At 39.9% G+C, this 19,479-nt stretch overlaps 1 protein-coding gene across 3 annotated transcripts in view; it reads left to right on the forward strand.

Annotated features, from left to right (window-relative positions):
• LOC127569229 (solute carrier family 22 member 5-like) overlaps positions 1–19,479 on the forward strand; it is a 69,148-nt gene that overhangs the window by 41,511 nt on the left and 8,158 nt on the right. For all 3 annotated transcript variants that reach the window (XM_052013658.1, XM_052013660.1, XM_052013659.1), the window contains exons 5-7: positions 4,339–4,465; positions 5,854–5,954; positions 11,882–12,096. In XM_052013658.1, coding sequence (XP_051869618.1) covers positions 4,339–4,465; positions 5,854–5,954; positions 11,882–12,096 — 443 coding nt within the window. The remainder of the gene's footprint in view (positions 1–4,338; positions 4,466–5,853; positions 5,955–11,881; positions 12,097–19,479) is intronic.

A 19,479-nucleotide genomic window follows, 5' to 3' on the forward strand; every position in this document is an offset into this window, starting at 1 on the left:
CATATTCTAACTCACTCATTTGGCTTGTCAATAACTCTATGGAACCTCATTTTATCCTTCTCCCCACTCACAACCCCACCTAGTTTTGTATCATCAACAAATGTGGAAGTATGACATCTGATTCCCTCAGCCAAATCATTTGATATAGATTGTGAATAACAGGGCAATATGCTGAATGTCTGCTTAACAATACGTAAATAGAAAACAAAAAATTCCTCTTATCTATTGTTGCCGATTTCAATTGATTATTTGGAGGTGGGAACAAGCTTCAGACTACAAAATCACTGAATCATTAATAGAAGCAAAGGATTGGTTTTCTGCTTCTAATATGCTGTGATTGGAGATGGTTCTTGCCTGGTTTCGTTAATTACAGGATATACGGTGTATCTTTGTTGTAGTGGGGTGTAATATTTCATAATCACCTGTTTCTTAAAAGTTAGTTTGGAATGTTGAAGTTCAACGTCAACATGGAAGAAGCTGAGCTGGGCTGCATTAATACCTTCTATTAATATTGGCCATATTAGAGGCTGCATGGCAGGCTATAAACAAGAACGAGTAAGTCAATTGTTCTACACCAGGACTCTAGATTCTCCCCACACATTGCCTTGCATCAGATCCACAGCTTGAATGTTTTCTCATTTTGTTTGAAGCTGTATTCCCTGCTTATTGATGCTGCTCATCTTTTTAGTGACAAAAATGAGCAATTAACTGATTCGTATAACATTTCCCCTAAATACCTATGAACAAGTGTTTCGTGGCAGTTCACTATTAACCTGCAGAGAGAGAATGAATAAATCTTTTAACAAATGTGTAGCAAACCATTGCATCTAAAAACATATTGTTGGGGGCCTGTGACTTTAACACTGACATTATCACCATGCGGAAGAGCATTCATGAGATCTCCCACCCACCTGTGAATAAACGTTGGCATGGAGTCTGACATAGATTCTGCCTACTGATTCCAGGCATGATTTTGGCAGCCTTATAAAGGTCAAGAAGTGCCACTTTTTGAAGTTATTACTTTACCTGCCTCTTTTTTTTATTTGAATTATGGCACTGATTTTCACCATTTCCAAGATACTCCTTATAAATAAAACCCTTCTGCTGCACATGACTATCCTTCAAGCTAAGCAGATGTTACCCAAGTGCCCCAATGTGAAATACTTACAGAGGCAGAGACTGGGTGATCAACCAAACCAGTTTCAGTCAAAGGAGCCAAGACCATTATTTAATCTGAAATCTGCGCTCATGGCCAGTTGGACCTTTACTGCATCTGGCCCCTCCCTTCATCCCTCCTCCCTCCTTCCTGCCACCTTCATCCTCCTCTTCTCTCTCCCGGTCTTTCTTCCTTCCTTACAGTCTCTTCTTCTCTTCCTTCTGTCTTTCTTCCTTTCTCTCATCTTTCCTCCCCTTTCTTCCATCAAACCCCATCTCTCCCTCTCTCCACCCTCCTTTCTCCCCCACTTTTATCTCCTCTTTCTTTCTTTCTCTCTCCCTTGTCCCCCTCTTTCTCTCACTCTCCCACCTCTCCCTACATCCTCTCTCCCTCTCTCTTCCTCCTCTTTCTTTCTCAGCAGCTACTTCTGCAGATAAAAGAAGTGCAGTTTACCTCATATTGTTGAACATGTCACCTGCAAATTCAGGAGGTTTCATTCTCGTACCTCAAGATTAACCCAATTGTTAAAGTGTGGGAGTCAAGTGGATGCACATCTGACAATATTACGGCAGGTTTCTAGCATTCAAGCAGAGTGGTGAGGGACATTTTTGCACCATCTCTATTCATTTCTGCTGGTGCATCACTGTGTCATGGCATGCCAGGAAACATTGATTTATAGGAGGTTGGCATCATTGGTAACACCAGCACATTGCCCATATGTATGTGTCCTTGAGAAGTTGGTAGTGAGGTATCTTCTTGATGTGTCAGAAGAAAGTATCACCACAGTGATGTTAAAGTGAAGAGAACCAGGATTTAGACCCAATCATAATATACAAAAGAAGCCAAATATTTGTAAGTCAAAACAAGTTGTAATCTAGAGGGAGGTTTGACAGCTGTAGTGTTTGTAAGCATCTACTGTCTCTGTCATTTTATGTGCTGGAGGTCATAGGTTTGGGACTTTCTGACAAAGATGCCTTGGCCAGTACCATTTTTTCACATTGTGGCAATGGTTGTATGTTTGTTGAGACTGAATATTTAGGGTAGTGGATAGGGTACCTATCATTCAGAAATAAAAACAGAAAATGCTGGAAACACTCTGCAGATCAGGTGGCATCTACAGAAAGAGAAAGTGAATTAGCAATTCAAAGATCTTTTCTTTCTACAGGTGCTGCTTGAACTTATGACAGCATTTTCTGTTTTTATTTCAGATTTCCAGCATCTATTTTTTTTTATTTTCATTGATAATTAAACAAGATGGTTTGAGCTGGATGGCGTCAAGCTCCTTAAGTATTTTTATGGCTGCACTCATCCAGGCAAGCAGAGAGTGTTCTGTCATTCTCTTGACTTGTATCTTGTAGATGGTGGAAAAACTTTGGGGTGTCAGGAGGTGATTCTCCTGTTGTAGTATACTCAGTCTCTGAATTGCTCTTGTAACTTTACTGTTCATGTGACAAGACGTTTTATGTTTGTTGTCGTTATGCCCTCAGGATGCTAATGACAGGGGCCTTGGTGATGATAATGCTTTGAACATTAAGTATAAGTAGTTCAACTCTTATTGATGATGGTCATTGTCTAACACTTGTGTGACATGAATGTTACTTGCCTCTTATTGGCCTTTTCCTGAATATTGTCTAGGTCTTGGTGAATCCATCAATGGGTTCATTTTCTCCTGATTAGATAAGATGTTCATTTTCTATAGGAATTTGTTTTCAAATATTCAGGTATTTTGTATTGCTATCATGATGATTATTAATTTTCCAAAAAGAGTCACAGAGAAAAATATATGCTTGTGAGGAGAATCCATATATTTCTGTTCTAATTTATTCCCATTAATTTTCTAAAATGCATGGAATCTGACCTCTGGATTTTACTCTTCACAGGTTATTTAACAATTCGGTGATAAAACCAAGATCCCTTGCCCAGACTGGTCTTCCTTTCTGAATCTTCCTGGGCAATATGCCACATAGAGAGTAAGGTGTTGATTGAGAAAGGCAGACCTTTCACAATGACACTGATGGCCTACATTTTTCCATAAAGCCTGTAAGAAATATTAAACCACCTTTCATACTATTTCCTGCTGTTGATATTTCTGAATCTACTCCAAGATTTAAGTCAAATTATGTCTTTTTGCACGCCATTAAGAAGTATTTCCAGACATCTTTACCTACAGAGACATGGAAGAAAATTCTTCAATTAGTTAATACATCTTCAATGTGTGCCAGACACTCTTTGATACAGTTTAAGGTAGTTCACAGGACCCATATGTCAAAAGATAAGCTAGCCCGTTTTTATCACCATATAAATCCTATATGTGACAGATATAAATCAAATGTGGCTTCTCTGACACGTGTTTTGGTCCTGTCCTCCTTTGGAAAAAAATATTGGTTTGACGTTTTTGACCAACTGTATTGAATATTGTTTTACAACCTCACCCTATCACTGCAAATTTTGGATTACCAAGGATAGAGTCTGGCCATTTATCTGCTTCCGTTTACCGTATGATTGCCTTTGTCACATTAATGGCCAAACGATCCATTTTGCTTAAATGGAAGGATCCAATACCCCCTACTACTTTTCAATGGTTCTCTCAAACTATATCATGTTTAAACTTGGAAAAAATTAGGAGTGGTACTGTTGATCCTTCGCTTAAATTTGAAGACATTTGGAGTCCATTTATTCAATACTTTCATATGATATCGATCCCTTTTCAATAACTTTTCAATTCAGAGGAACGGGGTTGACGACATAATATTGCTCTGTTTCTATTGAGAAATTTCAGTTCAGTTTTTTTTCTTGGTTGTTTTTGTTTTCTTTTTTGAAATTTTCTTTTTAGTTTGGCTTGATTATCTACAATTTTTTTATTGATTTGGGGATTTTTTCTTTCTTTTCTTTTATATACACAATAAATCTTTTTCTTTCCTTTCTTTTATATTGTATTCATCTACTAAGAGATCGTGAGATCTAAAGTTTTTTTTATATTTTATTATTCTTTATGATTATCTATGCCATGATTGTTCTCTTGATCTCTTTGTATTACATGTACAATCATCGATGTTATATATTAATCTGTATTAATTTGGAAACTAATGAAAAGATTGAAAAAGAAAAGAAAGAAAAAGTATCTCAACTTGCATTTTTGTGAAGTTATTATCCATTTCCTAAAATAACACTTTTAATTTCAGGTTTATTCCTGAATCTCCACGCTGGCTGATAACAAAGGGAAGGGTAAAGGAGGCAGAAGAAATACTCCGATTTATTGCAAAGAAAAATGGTGTCACTGCACCAGAGGTGCTCTTCAGTGATCTTGAGGTATCGCCACAACACTTCTGCTTGCCGTCTGGTCATTTAGTTCTTCAATAGAGACTTGTTCTTTTTTAATATTTCTTCATTATCCCCTTGTCTTTTTGCTGCAGTATGATTCCATGTTGTAAGCCATATGTGAACCTGCTATGGTGTATAGGTTATTTCTGCTCTACTTTCACCCAGAAACAAAACACACATGCATTTTCCAGGAGGATTCTCTTTGTATTGATTAGAATGTGAGAACCAAGGTGAATACTCCTCCCTAAGTTTTGGGGACAACAATAGTATACAAAGAAAAGTTCAGACATGGCTTACAGTACTGTATTTTGCACTGATTAAGTTTGCTTTCATCTCTCTTCAGTCAAGAAGGCAAGAATACCATGTGCCTTTTTAACTAATTTATCTAGCTCTGCTGCCACCTCAGGGACACTTGGACATTTCCATTTAGCTCCCTCATCCAAATCATTGATATACTGTATATTGTGAGCACTGATTCCTGCCTCACCACACTAGTCACTGCCTGCCACCTACGCAAATGATCCCTTTATTCCTACTCACTGTGTCTGTCAACCACCTCTCAATTCAGGCCAGACCCATGTTACTCCAGACCCATGTGCTAAAATTTTGCACACTAACCTCTTTTGTGATCTTATCAAAAGCCTTGTGAAAAGCCAAATATTGCACAATCTCTGGTTTGCCCAAATCTGTTCTTCTAGTTACATACTCAAAAAAACTACAGCAAATTTGTTAAGTGATTTCCCTTTCATAAACCAATGCTCATTTTGTTCAATCCCACTAACAACATGAGTCAGCCTTGAGATCTGGCTGCTGCACTTATCCCACAAAGCAGGCTTCAGGTGGTAGTCACTGAGGCACAGCCTCCAGAATACTGGATGGCCTTTTGACAACTCACCTATGCCTCTGATAGTCAGAAAAAACAGTTCAAATTAATTTCACTTAATTTATCAGGCTTTTCATTTTTTAACTTAAACAGGAAGACATTAATTAGAAATATAAAAATAAAGTGAAGGAAAAATAAGCCTGCACTTACCTTTTTAATCAAGGCTGACAGTCCATTGAAGTAAGTGGGGTTGTATTTATATACACCAGGCATAAAGCTGAAGGGCTGAATGCAAAGTGGTGACAGCAGAAGAGGTGATCAGATGTAAACATATTCCAGGCCATTATGTTAATACTGAGCCTTGCTGCTCTTAGCTCCGGGCTGTTTAAGATCAACACAACAGAAAAAAAGATAGGTGAATGAACGAGGCTGCAAATGATATAGTTTATACAGAAAAATGTCCGTTAGTGCTAATGTGAACATGGTGAAAGTTAATAAAAGCAATACTTTATATTCATTTACAATGAAACTGTATTTTGTTTTACCATTCCAGCTTGAAGATATGAGGGCTAAAAGTGAACAGTCTTACGCAATTATCCATTTGGTTAGAACTTGTAATATCCGAGCCGTCACTATCATCAACATTCTGATGTGGTGAGTATTTCATGAAACTGTAGTACAGAGGCCACTTGTTTCATTAGATCTGCAATGGCCCCTGCCCCCCACTCATCCTCTTTACCCATACTTCTGCAATCTGTTATCTTTGCAGTATTACTTCAGTGCCCTTCTGAAGGTTCCTGTTGAATATGTATCTATCATCCAAGCAGGCAAATCCTAACCACACATTGCATAAGATTGCTTATCTTCCTATCATCTCTGGTTCTTTTGCCAATTGACTTTAATATGTACCTTCAGTAATTTACCAGTCTCACATTGATAATCATTGGCTAGAATTTCCTCACAGCCCACAGAGGCAGATACATTGGTCACTGCACTACACAGCAACAACTTTGATTATGGATTTGCCACATGTTTTTATATTCTTGACTGAAATTGCTATTATCATATTGTATTTCAGTAAACATTGATTCTCATAATGAAGGCTAAAAAAAAGCAGCACTGCGTGTTTGACTCTCTAGGCAGCATTAGTTACCCTCTCTATATCCTTCATAAACACTTTTTATTTTTCTCCTCTCATTCCTTTTGTTAATAGAACATAGAACATTACAGGACAGGCCCTTCGGCCCACGATGTTGTGCCGACATTTTCTCCTGCTCTAATATCTATCTAACAATAGCGCTCCCACATAGCCCTCCGTTTCTTTATCATTCATGTGTCTATCTAAGAGCTTTGTCACCATTTGGGCCATTTTTAATTTAAGTAGTCTCACAGCTCTATCCACCACAATCCCTCTGCTTCTGTCATCTGAGGCTTTGTGGCTGGATCACGACAAAACTATTGGGTGCCGGTAGCCATTACGCGGCCACTGGGCAGATAGCCATAGTACGACTAATCCAGACCTCTGTACAAAATTTACATGGATGGTTCAGAGTGGGATGATAACAAAATCGCCTCTTATTGAGCCCACCTAGAGACACCAAATGTTGCCAATTAAACACAGCACATGATAAAACACAAGGCAATGACTTTGCCCAACAACTATACTTCTGTATTAATCACGATTAGTTCAAGCAACTCAAAGATTCACTAGGTAGTTTCAAACTATCTTAATCAAGCTCTGAAGTTATAAACCATGACCCTCTATTCTATCTAGAGACCAAGACACACAGAAATCTACTCATACTTATTTAAGTTTAGCATACTTTATTCACAGGCCACAATGCACCACATAGAAGCTGATTATGTTTTGTGGAATACCTCCATTAAATCTACAACCTAATTGTGAGGTTCTAGTTGCTTGCCATTTTTAATTTTTCATCCTATTTGGATCTCTCTGACCTTGGCCTCCAATAAATTTCCAGTGAAGTTCAAAATGACTTCTTATTTAACTGATTTTTGTGTTACTTAGTTAATAGCTGGTTTATCAGCACAGTACTTTTTTTGCATTCCACAAGGTAACTTGCAGCAATTTGTAATTAAGATGAGGAATGGAAAAAAAATTGTAATACAGTAGATAATCAATTTGAAAGGTACTTGGATAAGATTTTAGTGTGCATTAAACAATCGACCTGGAAAGGAATTAGTTTCAATAGCTGTCTAATGTCAGGCATGGAAAGGGTAGGCTAAGAAGCTAAAAGTCTATGACCATTGCAGTTCGAAGAGCTTAAATGTAAGTATTCCCCTTGATCCCTGCAAAGGCCCAGGAATCAGTCACGTAGTCTGCAGCCTTCTCCTCAGATGGGTATCCTACATGGGTACCTAACAGGGTTTCCATGTAAAGGAATTAATCTTCCCTTATCCCACTAAATTTACAAGGGTAAGAGCTTGTGATTCCTGATAGCTCCTCTGCTCCCTTTATCAAAAACAGTACACATATTTTTCCTTCCTTCATTTTATATAGTTCTGAGAGTTTCCATTAGAAGTGCAAAATATGCGGTCACATTGAGAGACAATGTAATACAAAGCAATGACCTTCAATAAATATGGTTATATTTAGTACAAATGAATAGTATAGAATGTAATGGAATATATCACACCATGTACTTTGGCCATGTTTCTCAGCAGCTGTGCAGATCAGTACACTATACTACCCTAAAGGCATGGGTTGGATAAGAATTGCAAAAAACAAACTGCTCTAGGAATTTAGCTGGTCAGGCAGCATCCATAGAACCATAGAACAATACAGCATAATACAGGCCCTTCGGCCCACCATGTTGTGCCGACCTTCAAATCACACCTAAGACTATCTAACCCCTTCCTCCCACATATCCCTCTATCTTAAGTTCTTCCATATGCTTATCTAACAATCTCTTGAACTTGACCAATGTATCAGCCTCCACCACCACCCCAGGCAGCGCATTCCATGCACCAACCACTCTCTGGGTGAAAAACCTCCCTCTGACATCTCCCTTGAGCTCCTTCCCCCTCCCCCCCCCCCTCCAATTACCTTAAAGCCATGCCCTCTTGTATTGAGCATTGGTGCCCTGGGAAAGAGACGCTGGCTGTCCACTCTATCTATTCCTCTTAATATTTTGTACACCTCTATCATGTCTCCCCTCATCCTCCTTCTCTCCAATGAGTAAAGCCCTAGCTCCTTTAGTCTCTCCTCATAATTCATACTCTCTAATCCAGGCAGCATCCTGGTAAATCTCCTCTGCACCCTCTCTAACACCTCCACATCCTTCCTATAATGAGGCGACCAGAACTGGACACAGTACTCTATGTGTGGTCTAACCAGAGTTTTGTAAAGTTGCATCATTACTTCGCGGCTCTTAAACTCGATCCCACGACTTATGAAAGCTAACATCCCATAAGCTTTCTTAACTACCCTATCCACCTGTGTGGCAACTTTCAGTGATCTGTGGATATGAACTCCCAGATCCCTCTGCTCCTCTACACTGCTCAGAATCCTGCCATTTACCTTGTATTCCACCTTGGAGTTTGTCCTTCCAAAGTGTACCACCTCACACTTCTCCCGATTGAACTCCATCTGCCACTTGTCAGCCCAGCTCTGCATCCTATCAATATCCTTCTGTAAGCTTCGACAGCCCTCCACCCTATCCACAACACCACCGATCTTTGTGTCATCTGCAAACTTACTAACCCACCCTTCCACCCCCTCATCTAAGTCATTAATAAATATCACAAAAAGTAGAGGTCCCAGAACCGATCCCTGTGGGACACCATTAGTCACAGCCCTCCAATCTGAATGCACTCCCTCCACCACAACCCTCTGCTTCCTACAGGCAAGCCAATTCTGAATCCACACGGCCAAGTCTCCCTGGATCCCTTGCCCTCTGACCTTCTGAAGAAGCTTACCATGTGGAACCTTATCAAACGCCTTACTAAAATACATGTAGACCACACCTACTGCACTACCCTCATCAATCTTCCTGGTCACCTCCTCAAAGAACCCTATCAGGCTTGTGAGGCAAGATCTTCCCTTCACAAATCCATGCTGGCTGTCCCTAATCAGTCCATGATCCCCTAAATAATCATAGATTCTATCTCTTAGAATCCTTTCTAGCAGCTTACCCACCACAGATGTAAGGCTCACTGGTCTGTAATTCCCTGGACTATCCCTACTAACTTTTTTGAATAAGAGGACAACATTCGCCACCCTCCAATCCTCCGGTACCATCCCCGTGGACAACGAGGACTCAAAGATCCTAGCCAATGGTTCAGCAATCTCCTCCCTAGCCTCACGAAGCAGACTGGGGAATATTCCGTCAGGCCCCAGGGACTTATCTGTCCTAATATTTTCTAACAGCTCCAACACATCCTCTCTCTCTTGATATCTACATACTCTAGAACATTACCCTTACCAACACAGTCCTCAGCGTCATCAAGACTCCTCTCCTTGGTGAATACTGAAGAGAAGTATTCATCGAGAACCTCACCCACTTCCACAGCTTCCAGGCACAGCTTCCCACCTTTGTCTTTAATGGGACCTACCTTTACTCTAGCCATCCTTCTGCTCTTCACGTACGAGTAAAAAGCCTTGGGATTCTCCTTAACCCTACTCGCCAAAGCCTTTTCATGTCCCCTTCTTAAGTTCCCTCCTTGCTACTCTATATTCCTCACGAGCCCTGTCTGATCCTTGCTGCTTACACCTTATGTATTCTGCCACCTTCTTCCTAACTAGTTGTTCCACCTCTCTTGTCACCCATTGTTCCTTCACCCTGCCATTCCTTCTTTGCCTTCCATGGAGGCAAAGGGATAGTTGACATTTCAGCTCAAGACCCTGCATCAGGACTCATTCTTGGAAGGCAAATTGGCTGTAGGGAATACTTGTGTACATTTTCCAATATTTGGCAATGATATGGAGAGCAGTTCTGTGCCTACCTTCTGTTGGGACATGATAGATGCAACATCAAGTAATATCCAAGGACGTTGTGGGAAGCAAGGGAAGAAATTACTTGGGCTTTGGAATGGATGAGGTACTGGAAGACTGGAGGGAAGCTAATGTTGTGCCGTTATTTAAGAAGGGCTGCAAAGGCAAGCCAGGGAACTATGGACTAATGAGCCTAACATCAGTGGTGGGACAGTCACTGGAGGGGATTCTGAGAGACTGGATCTATCTACATTTGGAAAGACAAGGACTGATTGGGGATAGTCAGCATGGCTTTTTGCATGGGAAACTGTGTCTCACAAGTTTGACTGAGTTTTTTGAAAAGGTGACCAAGAGGATTGATGAGGGGCAGAGCAATAGATGTGGTCTACATGGCTTTTGATAAGATCCCACATGGTAGTCTGGTCTGGAAGGTGAGATCACATGGGATTCAGGGTGAGCTAGCCAATGAGATTAAAAATTGGCTTGGTAGTAGGAAGCAAAGGGTTGTAGTGGAGGATTATTTTCCAGCTTGGAGACCCATGACCAGTGGTGTGCCACAGGAATTGGTGCTGGGTCCACTGTTGTTTGTCGTATTTATTAACGATTTGGATAAGAATGTAGGTGGCATGATTAGTAAGTTTGTAGATGACACTAAAATTGGTGGTGTGGTGGACAGTGAAGAAGATTGTCAAAGGTTACAGAAGGATCTAGATCAAGTGGGAAAGTGAGCAAAGGAATGGAAGATGGAATTTAACTCAGGCGAGTGTGAAGTGAAGCATCTTGGGAAGTTAAACCCGGACAGGACATACCCCATGAATAACAGGGCTCTGGGGAGTGCTGTAGAACAGAGAAACCTAGGAGTATAAGTACATAGTTCCCTAAAAGTGGTGACACAGGTAGACAAGGTAGTGAAGAAGGCTTATGGCATGCTTGCCTTCATTGGCTGAGGCATTGAGTACAAGAGTTGGGATGTCATGTTATAGCTGTACAAGATATTGGCGAGGCCGCACTTGGAATATTGTGTGCAGTTTGGGTCACCATGCTATAGAAAGAATGTATTTAAGCTAGAGAAGGTGTGGAAAAGATTCACAAGGATAGTGCCAGGACTGGAGGGCTTGAATATAAGGAGAGACTGGATAGGCTGGAGCTATTTACCATGGAGAATAGGAGGCTGATGGGTGACCTTATAAAATCAGGAGAAGCTTAGGTAAGATGGTTGGACATAATCTTTTTCTCAGTGGAGTCTAATTCTAGAAGACACAGGTGTTAAGGTGAGAGGGGAAAGATTTAAAGGGGACCTGAGGAGCAGGTTTTTCCACACAGAGGGTGATGGGTATATGGAACATGTTGCCAAAGGAAATGGGAGAGGCAGGTACAATTACAATGTTTAAAAGACATTTGGACAGGTCCATGGATAGGGAAGGTTTAGAGGGATAAGGGCACATTGTGGTTAAATGGGACCAGCTCAGCAAGGCACCTTGGTTGGCATGGACAAGTTGGGCCAAATAACCTGTTTCTGTGCTATGTGACTCTGAGTGTGACCCTTTGACTCTATTATTATAATGATGGGTTGAAGAAGGAAGGTTTAAGAAGATCCTTCACAAATGGTTTTATTATTTTGTTGCAGGATGATTTTAACAGCTGGATATTTTGGCCTGTCCTTGAACACTCCCAATCTTCATGGTGATGACTATTTGAACTGTTTCTTCTCTGCTGCCATTGAAGTTCCTGCCTACACAGCAGCCTGGTTTTTTCTTCAGAGGTGTTCACGTAGGTTCACCCTTTCGAGTGCACTTCTTTTTGGAGGAGTTGTCCTTCTACTCATCCAGTTTGTGCCTTCAGGTAAATTATTTTCAGAGTGCTGCTAAAATAATATTTCTTTTGTTAAATATTTAAAAGCAGAATGTCATGGTTTACTGAAATAAACAGTTTATCTAATCCTGAAGGGGTTTTAACATTCTACCATTTACTTCCATAAACTATCACAATCTCAGTGATCTTAGTCATGTTGTGAGGATCAAGTGCTGGGTGGAAAACAGTGCGGGGAAATTGGTGGAATGAAAATTTCCCAGGAACAGATGGTGAGAGCATTAAATGCCTTAACTATGATTTTCCAAAGTTCTTTTGATTAATTAAATCTTCCTTTAGATTAGGAAAATTGTGTTTGTTGCTCTCCTTTTATGAAAAGTGAGCGAAGGAATCCAGTGTTACATTTTAAATGAATTAATCTGTCAGCTGAAAGGGTTAACTTCTGTATATTGTCCTAAGGTATAACTGCATCATTAAAGTGCCTGTAATGCTGTAAGGGGTCATTTCCCCATTGGACATATTCCAAGCAAATTAATCTATTGAGTGGATGCTGCATACAAAGTCTCTGAAGCATAGTTTTCTTAAACTCTGAATTATCTTTTTTTCACTCCTGATATGTTCAATTTCTATTCATTTCTGTAGCTTATTCAAAGTTTTTCCCCATGAAGTAGGGGCCTTAATCATAGGCACTTCTTACCTCACTCAATAATTTACAAACATTGTATTTGAACAGCATGGAAATGTTAATTTTTAAAATCTGTTCATTGTACAAATCTTTTCCAAAGTCTTTGTACCTTTTAAAATGTAAGCAATTTTTATTAGTCTTGTGTTTGGAACTGGATGCTCTCATCCAAGTTCCAAGATTAATAGAATTCCATATGGACCACTTTAGTTTTTAAAAATTTTAATTCAGATCAATGTTTTGAAACAGAGAGCAGTTAAACAGATGAGGGAGAGATTGCAAATGTTTACAAGCAAAACCCCGTCTTTAAAAAAAACTAAAAGGAACTTGGTGAAGCAAAAGTTAAGCTTACATCAAAAGATTAGAAATGGCAGAGCTTCACAAGTGTGATCTCTATGAGAACATTTTTAAAACCAGAGATCTCCTTATCTCATTTGCTTTGACCTGAGAAACTAATTGTACAGTTCCTCTGAATTTAATCTAAGACTTTGCTGTCAATTACATAATTTCAGTGTGTGTCAGTAACTGAATTAGTGCTCTAGAAACTGTTCCAGATCAACTATAAACAAGACCTCTCATTTTAATGTAAACTCTTTGACACAAAGAGTTCGTAACTGTTACCAAATTAAAACAGGACTTTTAAAAGCCCAGTTGATTGATGAGGGGACATTATCCTTCATCAGCATCTTAGAATGGAATTTTCAAGGCCCCACTTTTTCTCTGAGCAATACTCTTAGTTTTTCACTGTTTTCAGAAGTGTCAAGTCAAAATAAAAGATGTAGTTCTTTCCAGTATAAAGCATTAATCTTTAGTTCAAATTTTCTCCCAGGATCAAGTAGACAAACTTGAATGATTAATAGATTTAAAAATATTACATTTCTAATTCTGCATGCAACTTAGAGATATTGATCCCTTGTAATGGTTTAGGAACTTAAAAAATAATAAATGCCAGCCTCATCAGCAACCTTCAGATCTTGAAATATCAATTAAAAACTCTGCCACTAAGATCAGCTGAACTCAGATGAGACTGACTGAACTGATGTAAATTATTAATTTGGATAGGAAGATGGCTAACCTGCAGGGAACAAAGAGTGCTCTAAGAAATTCTTAGACACTGCACCATTGCACCTTGGAAGGAAAGCAGGATTGATTTATCAGTGTTTTGCTAGGATGCCAGTTGTTACATTATGATGTCAGATTACAGAAACTCAAGTTGTACTCCCTGGGAACTTAGAAGGTTGAAGTATGATTTGGTTGAAGTTTCAAGATATTAAATGGCTGTTGGAGGGAAACTATTTCCACTCTAGAATGAGAAGTTATAATCCAAAATTAGAGCTAGGCCCTTCAGAAGTAACATTTGGAAAGTCTTCTCCACGTAAAATGTGATATAAGTTTGGGAATTTCTTTGACAGTCAACTATTGATGCTGGACCATTTCTAAGATAGATTTGTGTTAATCAAAGGACTTAAGAAATTCGGAGCAATGCAGGATTATAGAGTTTGGTTGGAAGTGAGGCATGATCTCATTGAATGATGTGACAGGGTTAGGAATGTGTGGTGAATTTTCACAGCCAGTGTTTTACCTGAGCATTATAATATGGAACAGCTGGAGCTTACTTTAATTTTGCAGCGATCGATTAACACCACTGGAACTGACACCCATAGAATATGGATACCTTGATTTGTGAACTAAATCTATCCTGCATGTTCTTAATGGTGCATCCAACACCCCAGTTCTCCTATCTGTCCCCAACCTACTTCTCTGCCCAATGCTGAAGGTACACACCAGTCAGTAAATTCAACATTGTTTATAATACAAGAATGAAGCCCCAACACACATTTTCCTTCAGGTTCTGAATGGAGAGATAAAAATAAAACAAAACAAAATTTGTTCTAACTTAGTTGAGTGAGGGCATAGACACTATTAACACCTCTTACCCTCCTCCAGCCACGTTGTTTCTCTCATTGAACTGTCATTTCTCTGGTCTCCCAGAGACTTATATTTGGCTCTTCCAATTTCTCATATAAACGATTCTCCTCATTGCCACATGGTCTGAAAATACAACATTCTCTTCCATTTGTACGCTGATAAAACCTTACACCACCTCACTTGAGCTTCCACCATCTCTCAATTGTCAGATTATTTTAATGACTTACAAAACAGGATGAGCTGAAATTTCCACCAACTAGGTACTGAGAGGAATGATGCCATTGTTCTTATTCCCTTGCCACCAACTTTATCCCCTTCAGTGACGTGTGCCTGATACAGAAATGGACATCATGATTGTAGTGTCAGATTTCACCCAAGATAAGATTACTACCCGTTCCATAACCTTGCCCACTTCTGCCATTATCTCAGCTTGTTTTCTGCTGAAACCCTCTTCTGTTATTACTTCAGGACAGTTTTACTGGTTTCCTGACCTGTTTCCCTTTGTCCAGCATTGATAAATGTGAGGAAGTCTAGAACTCTGCTGTCTATATTCTATTTTTTAAACATTTCCTGATGACAAATTCTCATTGACCTCCTTCCCAGGGCACCAATGCTCAAGACGAGAGGGCATGGCTTTAAAGTTATGGGTGGGAGGTTCAGGGGAGATGTCAGGGGGGAGGTTTTTCACCCAGAGAGTGGTTGGTGCATGGAATGCACTGCCTGGGGTGGTGGTGGAGGCAGATACATTGGACAGGTTCAAGAGTTTGTTGGATAGGCAAATGGAGGAATGTGAGATAGAGGGATATGTGGGAGGAAAGAGTTAGATAGTGTGAGGGTGGTTTGATGGACGGCACAACATGGTGGGCCGAAGGGCCTGTTTTGTGCTGTATGGTTCTATGGTTAAGCAACACACGTTTTGATTCTAAACATCAACAATTCCTTACCCCCCACAGATGCTGCTCAACCCACTGAGTTCCTCCAGCACATTGTTTGTTGCTACAATTTTAACTATCATCCTTATTTTCAGAAACTTCTATGGCTTTGCCTCCACTTTCAAACCTCGAAGATAGCTGTGTTCCTCCAATTTCAATCTCTTGATTATTCCTAAATTTATTTGCCCTCCTGCTAGCAGAAATGCCATCCGCTGACAAGGCCCTAAGCCCTACAATGCATTCTTCTTAAACCTCTTTTCACTTCAGCTTTTTTCCTCCTTTAAAATTCTCCTTAAAACAAACTTACGTTGGCTTAGCTTTTGCTTGTCTGTCCCTATATTTCCTAATGTACCTCTGTGTCAAATTTTGTTAAGGGCATTGAATGAACAGAGGTTGCTGTTGTGGTTCATTGTGAATATGTCCATGGTACATTGTTTTGTTCTCATTAATCAAGGGCAACCACACTGTTGGGAGTGTATTTTAGACTTCCAAACGGCTAGGGGGAGATAGAAATACACTGAGAAGTTTTAGAGCCAATATGTAGCAAACCCAGTGATTTGGGTGGTGTGGCAGTGCCATTCTGTTTAGTTCAGTGGGATATAACATTGTTACGGAAAAGGGTAAAGATAAAATAGAAGCAGAAATTTTGCGTTAGGACAAGGCCAGTTTTATGAGAATGAGAAATATTTAGCAAAAGTGGACTGGAAACAACTACTTGAAGGCAAATCAATTTTAGAGCATTGGGAGGCATTCAAGAAAATCAAAGGAGTTCAGGGTAGATATGTTCCCACACAGAAGAAGGGTGGGACTTCCCCTGAAGGACAAGGTTCATAAATGGTAAGATGCGATATAAGGAAAGATTATGTCACATAATAGGTGCTTGTAATTGCAGGAAGCCAGAAAGAATATAGGAAATCTAGAGATGAAATTAGGAGAGCAAAGGAATAAAAATTACTGATGAATAAGATCAAAGACAATTCAAAGGTTTTTTTATTAATGACATACAAGTGCAATAAGATGACTAAGAAGGCCATCAGGGAACAAAAAGGTTATCTACATGTGGGAACAAAGTAAGTGGATAAGGTTCTTAATGAATACTTGCTGTACTTACTGGCTGTTTTCACAAAAGAGGGGGGAATCTTAATGCTGTAGTTAAGGAGGAAAATTGTGAAGTATTGAATGGGTAAATATAGTGAGAGGAAGCTTCAAGTGTTCAGTATCTTGGAAAGTGGATAAATTCTCAGGTCCCAGGTTATTTTTAAAAAAAAGCAAGGAAGAAAATTGCAGAAGTTCTTTCCATTATTTTCAGATGTCCTGGCTGGAGGAATATTGCGAGAAAACTGGAGAACTGTTCATGTCAAAGTGTTTTTTAGAACAGGAATAATAAACAGAATAATTACATGTGTTAGTTTTACTTTGGAGTGGGCAACTTATTGGAATCAATTCTAGGGAAAAGTATAAATCTTAATTCAGAAAGGCAGAAGTTAATCCAGAACAGCCAACGTGAATTTGAAAAAGTGAAAGTTGCATCTGATGTGCTTGATTGTAGTTTCAGCAAAGCTAACAGAGGAGGGTGATGAGGATGATACCAGTGCATTTAATGTAGGATACATAGATTTTAGAAAGATTGTTGACAAGATTTCATATGGTTGGCTGGTCAAAACAAAAGCCGATGGGATCCAAGTAAGAGAGACATATTGGGTCCAAAATTGGCTTAGTGGCAAGAAACAAAGGGTAATATGTGGAAGATGTTTGCGATTAGGTATTGGTTTATTATTGTCACTTGTACTGAGGTACTGTGAAAAACTTGTCTTGCAGACCATTCGTACAGATCAATTCATTATGCAGTGCATTGAGGTAGTACAGGGTAAAAACAATAACAGAATACAGAGTAAAGTGTCACAGCTACAGGGAACTGCATTGCAGGTAGACAATAAGGTGCAAGGTCAAACAAGGTAGATTATGAGATCAAGAATCCATCTCGTCATATAAGGGAACCGTTCAATCATGTTATCACCATGGAATAGAAGCTGTCCTTGAGCCTGGTGGTATGTGCCCTCAGGCTCCTGTATCTTCTGCCTGATGGGAGAGGAGAGAAGAGAGAATGACCCTGTTGGGTAGGGTCTTTGATTATGCTGGCTGCTTCACCAAGGCAGCGGGAAATAGAGGGGAGGCAGGTTTCCGTGATGCGCTGGGCTGTGTCCAAAGCTCTCTGCAGTTTCTTGCGGTCCTGGGCAAACCAGTTGCCATAGCAAGCCGTGATGTATCCAAATAGGAGAGTTTCTATGGTGCATCGATAAAAGTTGGTGAGTATCAAAAGAGACTCGTCAAATTTCTTTATCCTCCTGAGGAAGAGAGGTGCTGGTGAGCTTTCTTAGCCGTGGCATCTACATGGTTGGACCAAGACAGGCTATTGGTGATGTTTACTCCTAGGAACTTGAAGATCTCAACCCTCTCGACCTCAGCACCATGGAAATAGACAGGTGCATGTACACCGCTCCCTTTCCTGAAGTCAATGACCAGCTCTACTCCCTATATACTCAGTCATGAGCGTATAAGGAGTAGAGTAGAGGGCTGAAGATACAGCCTTGTGGGGCAGCATTGTTGAGAACAATCGTGGCGGAGGTGTTGCTGCTTATTCTCACTGATTGCAGTCTGTTGGTCAGAAAGTCAAGGTTCCAGTTGCAGAGGGAGGTGTTGAGTCCCAGGTCTCAGAGTTTGGTGATGAGTTTGCTTGGAATTATAGTATTGAAGGCAGAGCTATAGTCAATAAACAATAGTCTAACGTAGTTGCCTTTACTGTCCAGATGTTCCAGAGATGAGTGTAGGGTCAGGGAGATGGCGTCCACTGTAGACCTGTTTCAGTGATAGGCGAATTGCCGTAGGCCGAAGTTGTCTGGGAGGCTGGAGTTAATGCATGCCATGAGCAGCCTCTCAAAGCACTTCATGATGGTGCATGTCAGAGCCACTGGTTGGTAGTCATTAAGGCATGTTACCTGGCTTTTCTTAGGTGAACTTTCACAGGTCTCAGCATTCTGTCTCTTGGTTTTGCAGGATATATCAATGATTTTGACAATGAAATGGGCATACTAAGAACTACTAAGATAATACAAAAATTGGCCAAGTGCTTGGCAGTGAGGAGAAAAGTTTCAGACTGCAAAAATAATAGAGAGGGACTGGCCATTAGCACAGAAAAGTCTCAAATGAATTCAATCCAGATAGTGTGATATAATTTATTTGGGGAGATGCAACAAGGCAAGGGAGGTATAGAAATGAGAAGGTGGGCTACTTGAGTATAGTTAGAGCTGAACTTTTCAAACAAGTGGCAAGTATGCCATCTATTGAGTTAAGGCAACACCAAAGAAGTGGAATTCAGAAGGACCTTTCAGGTTTAACCATAATTGACTGTAATTCTAGAAAAGAAACACCGTTGCAGTAAGAAAACACAACTCTTCAATTTGCATTATTGGGCAATGCCAGCTATGAGATTCTTCTGCAGGGTATTTGGCAGCTCACACCCAATGTTGTCTCTTTTGTTTTGTAAAGGTTCTTAACAGTATTTTGTAACATTTTTAATAGGTCCCTTTCATTGCTCATGCTTTCAGCTGTACTGAACAAATGCGCATTGATGACCTTGTAATCATCATTCATAAACATCTGCTACCTTTAACATGCCACTACATAAAATTTGGGTTGGTGTGTGGTGGACTAGTATGACATTTGCTATGTAGTTGTGCCAAGAGTGACAACCACTTGCACCATTTGTAGCCAAAACTGAGTCATTTTATTCCACTATGAAAACATTGCTGGATAGTCACAGAGAATCTTACGATCAGGAGGGGTCTATAATCTCTCGAGGCCCTCTGATTGGAG

The sequence above is a fragment of the Pristis pectinata genome, chromosome 4, assembly GCF_009764475.1.
Source record: "Pristis pectinata isolate sPriPec2 chromosome 4, sPriPec2.1.pri, whole genome shotgun sequence".
Lineage (NCBI taxonomy): Eukaryota > Metazoa > Chordata > Chondrichthyes > Rhinopristiformes > Pristidae > Pristis > Pristis pectinata.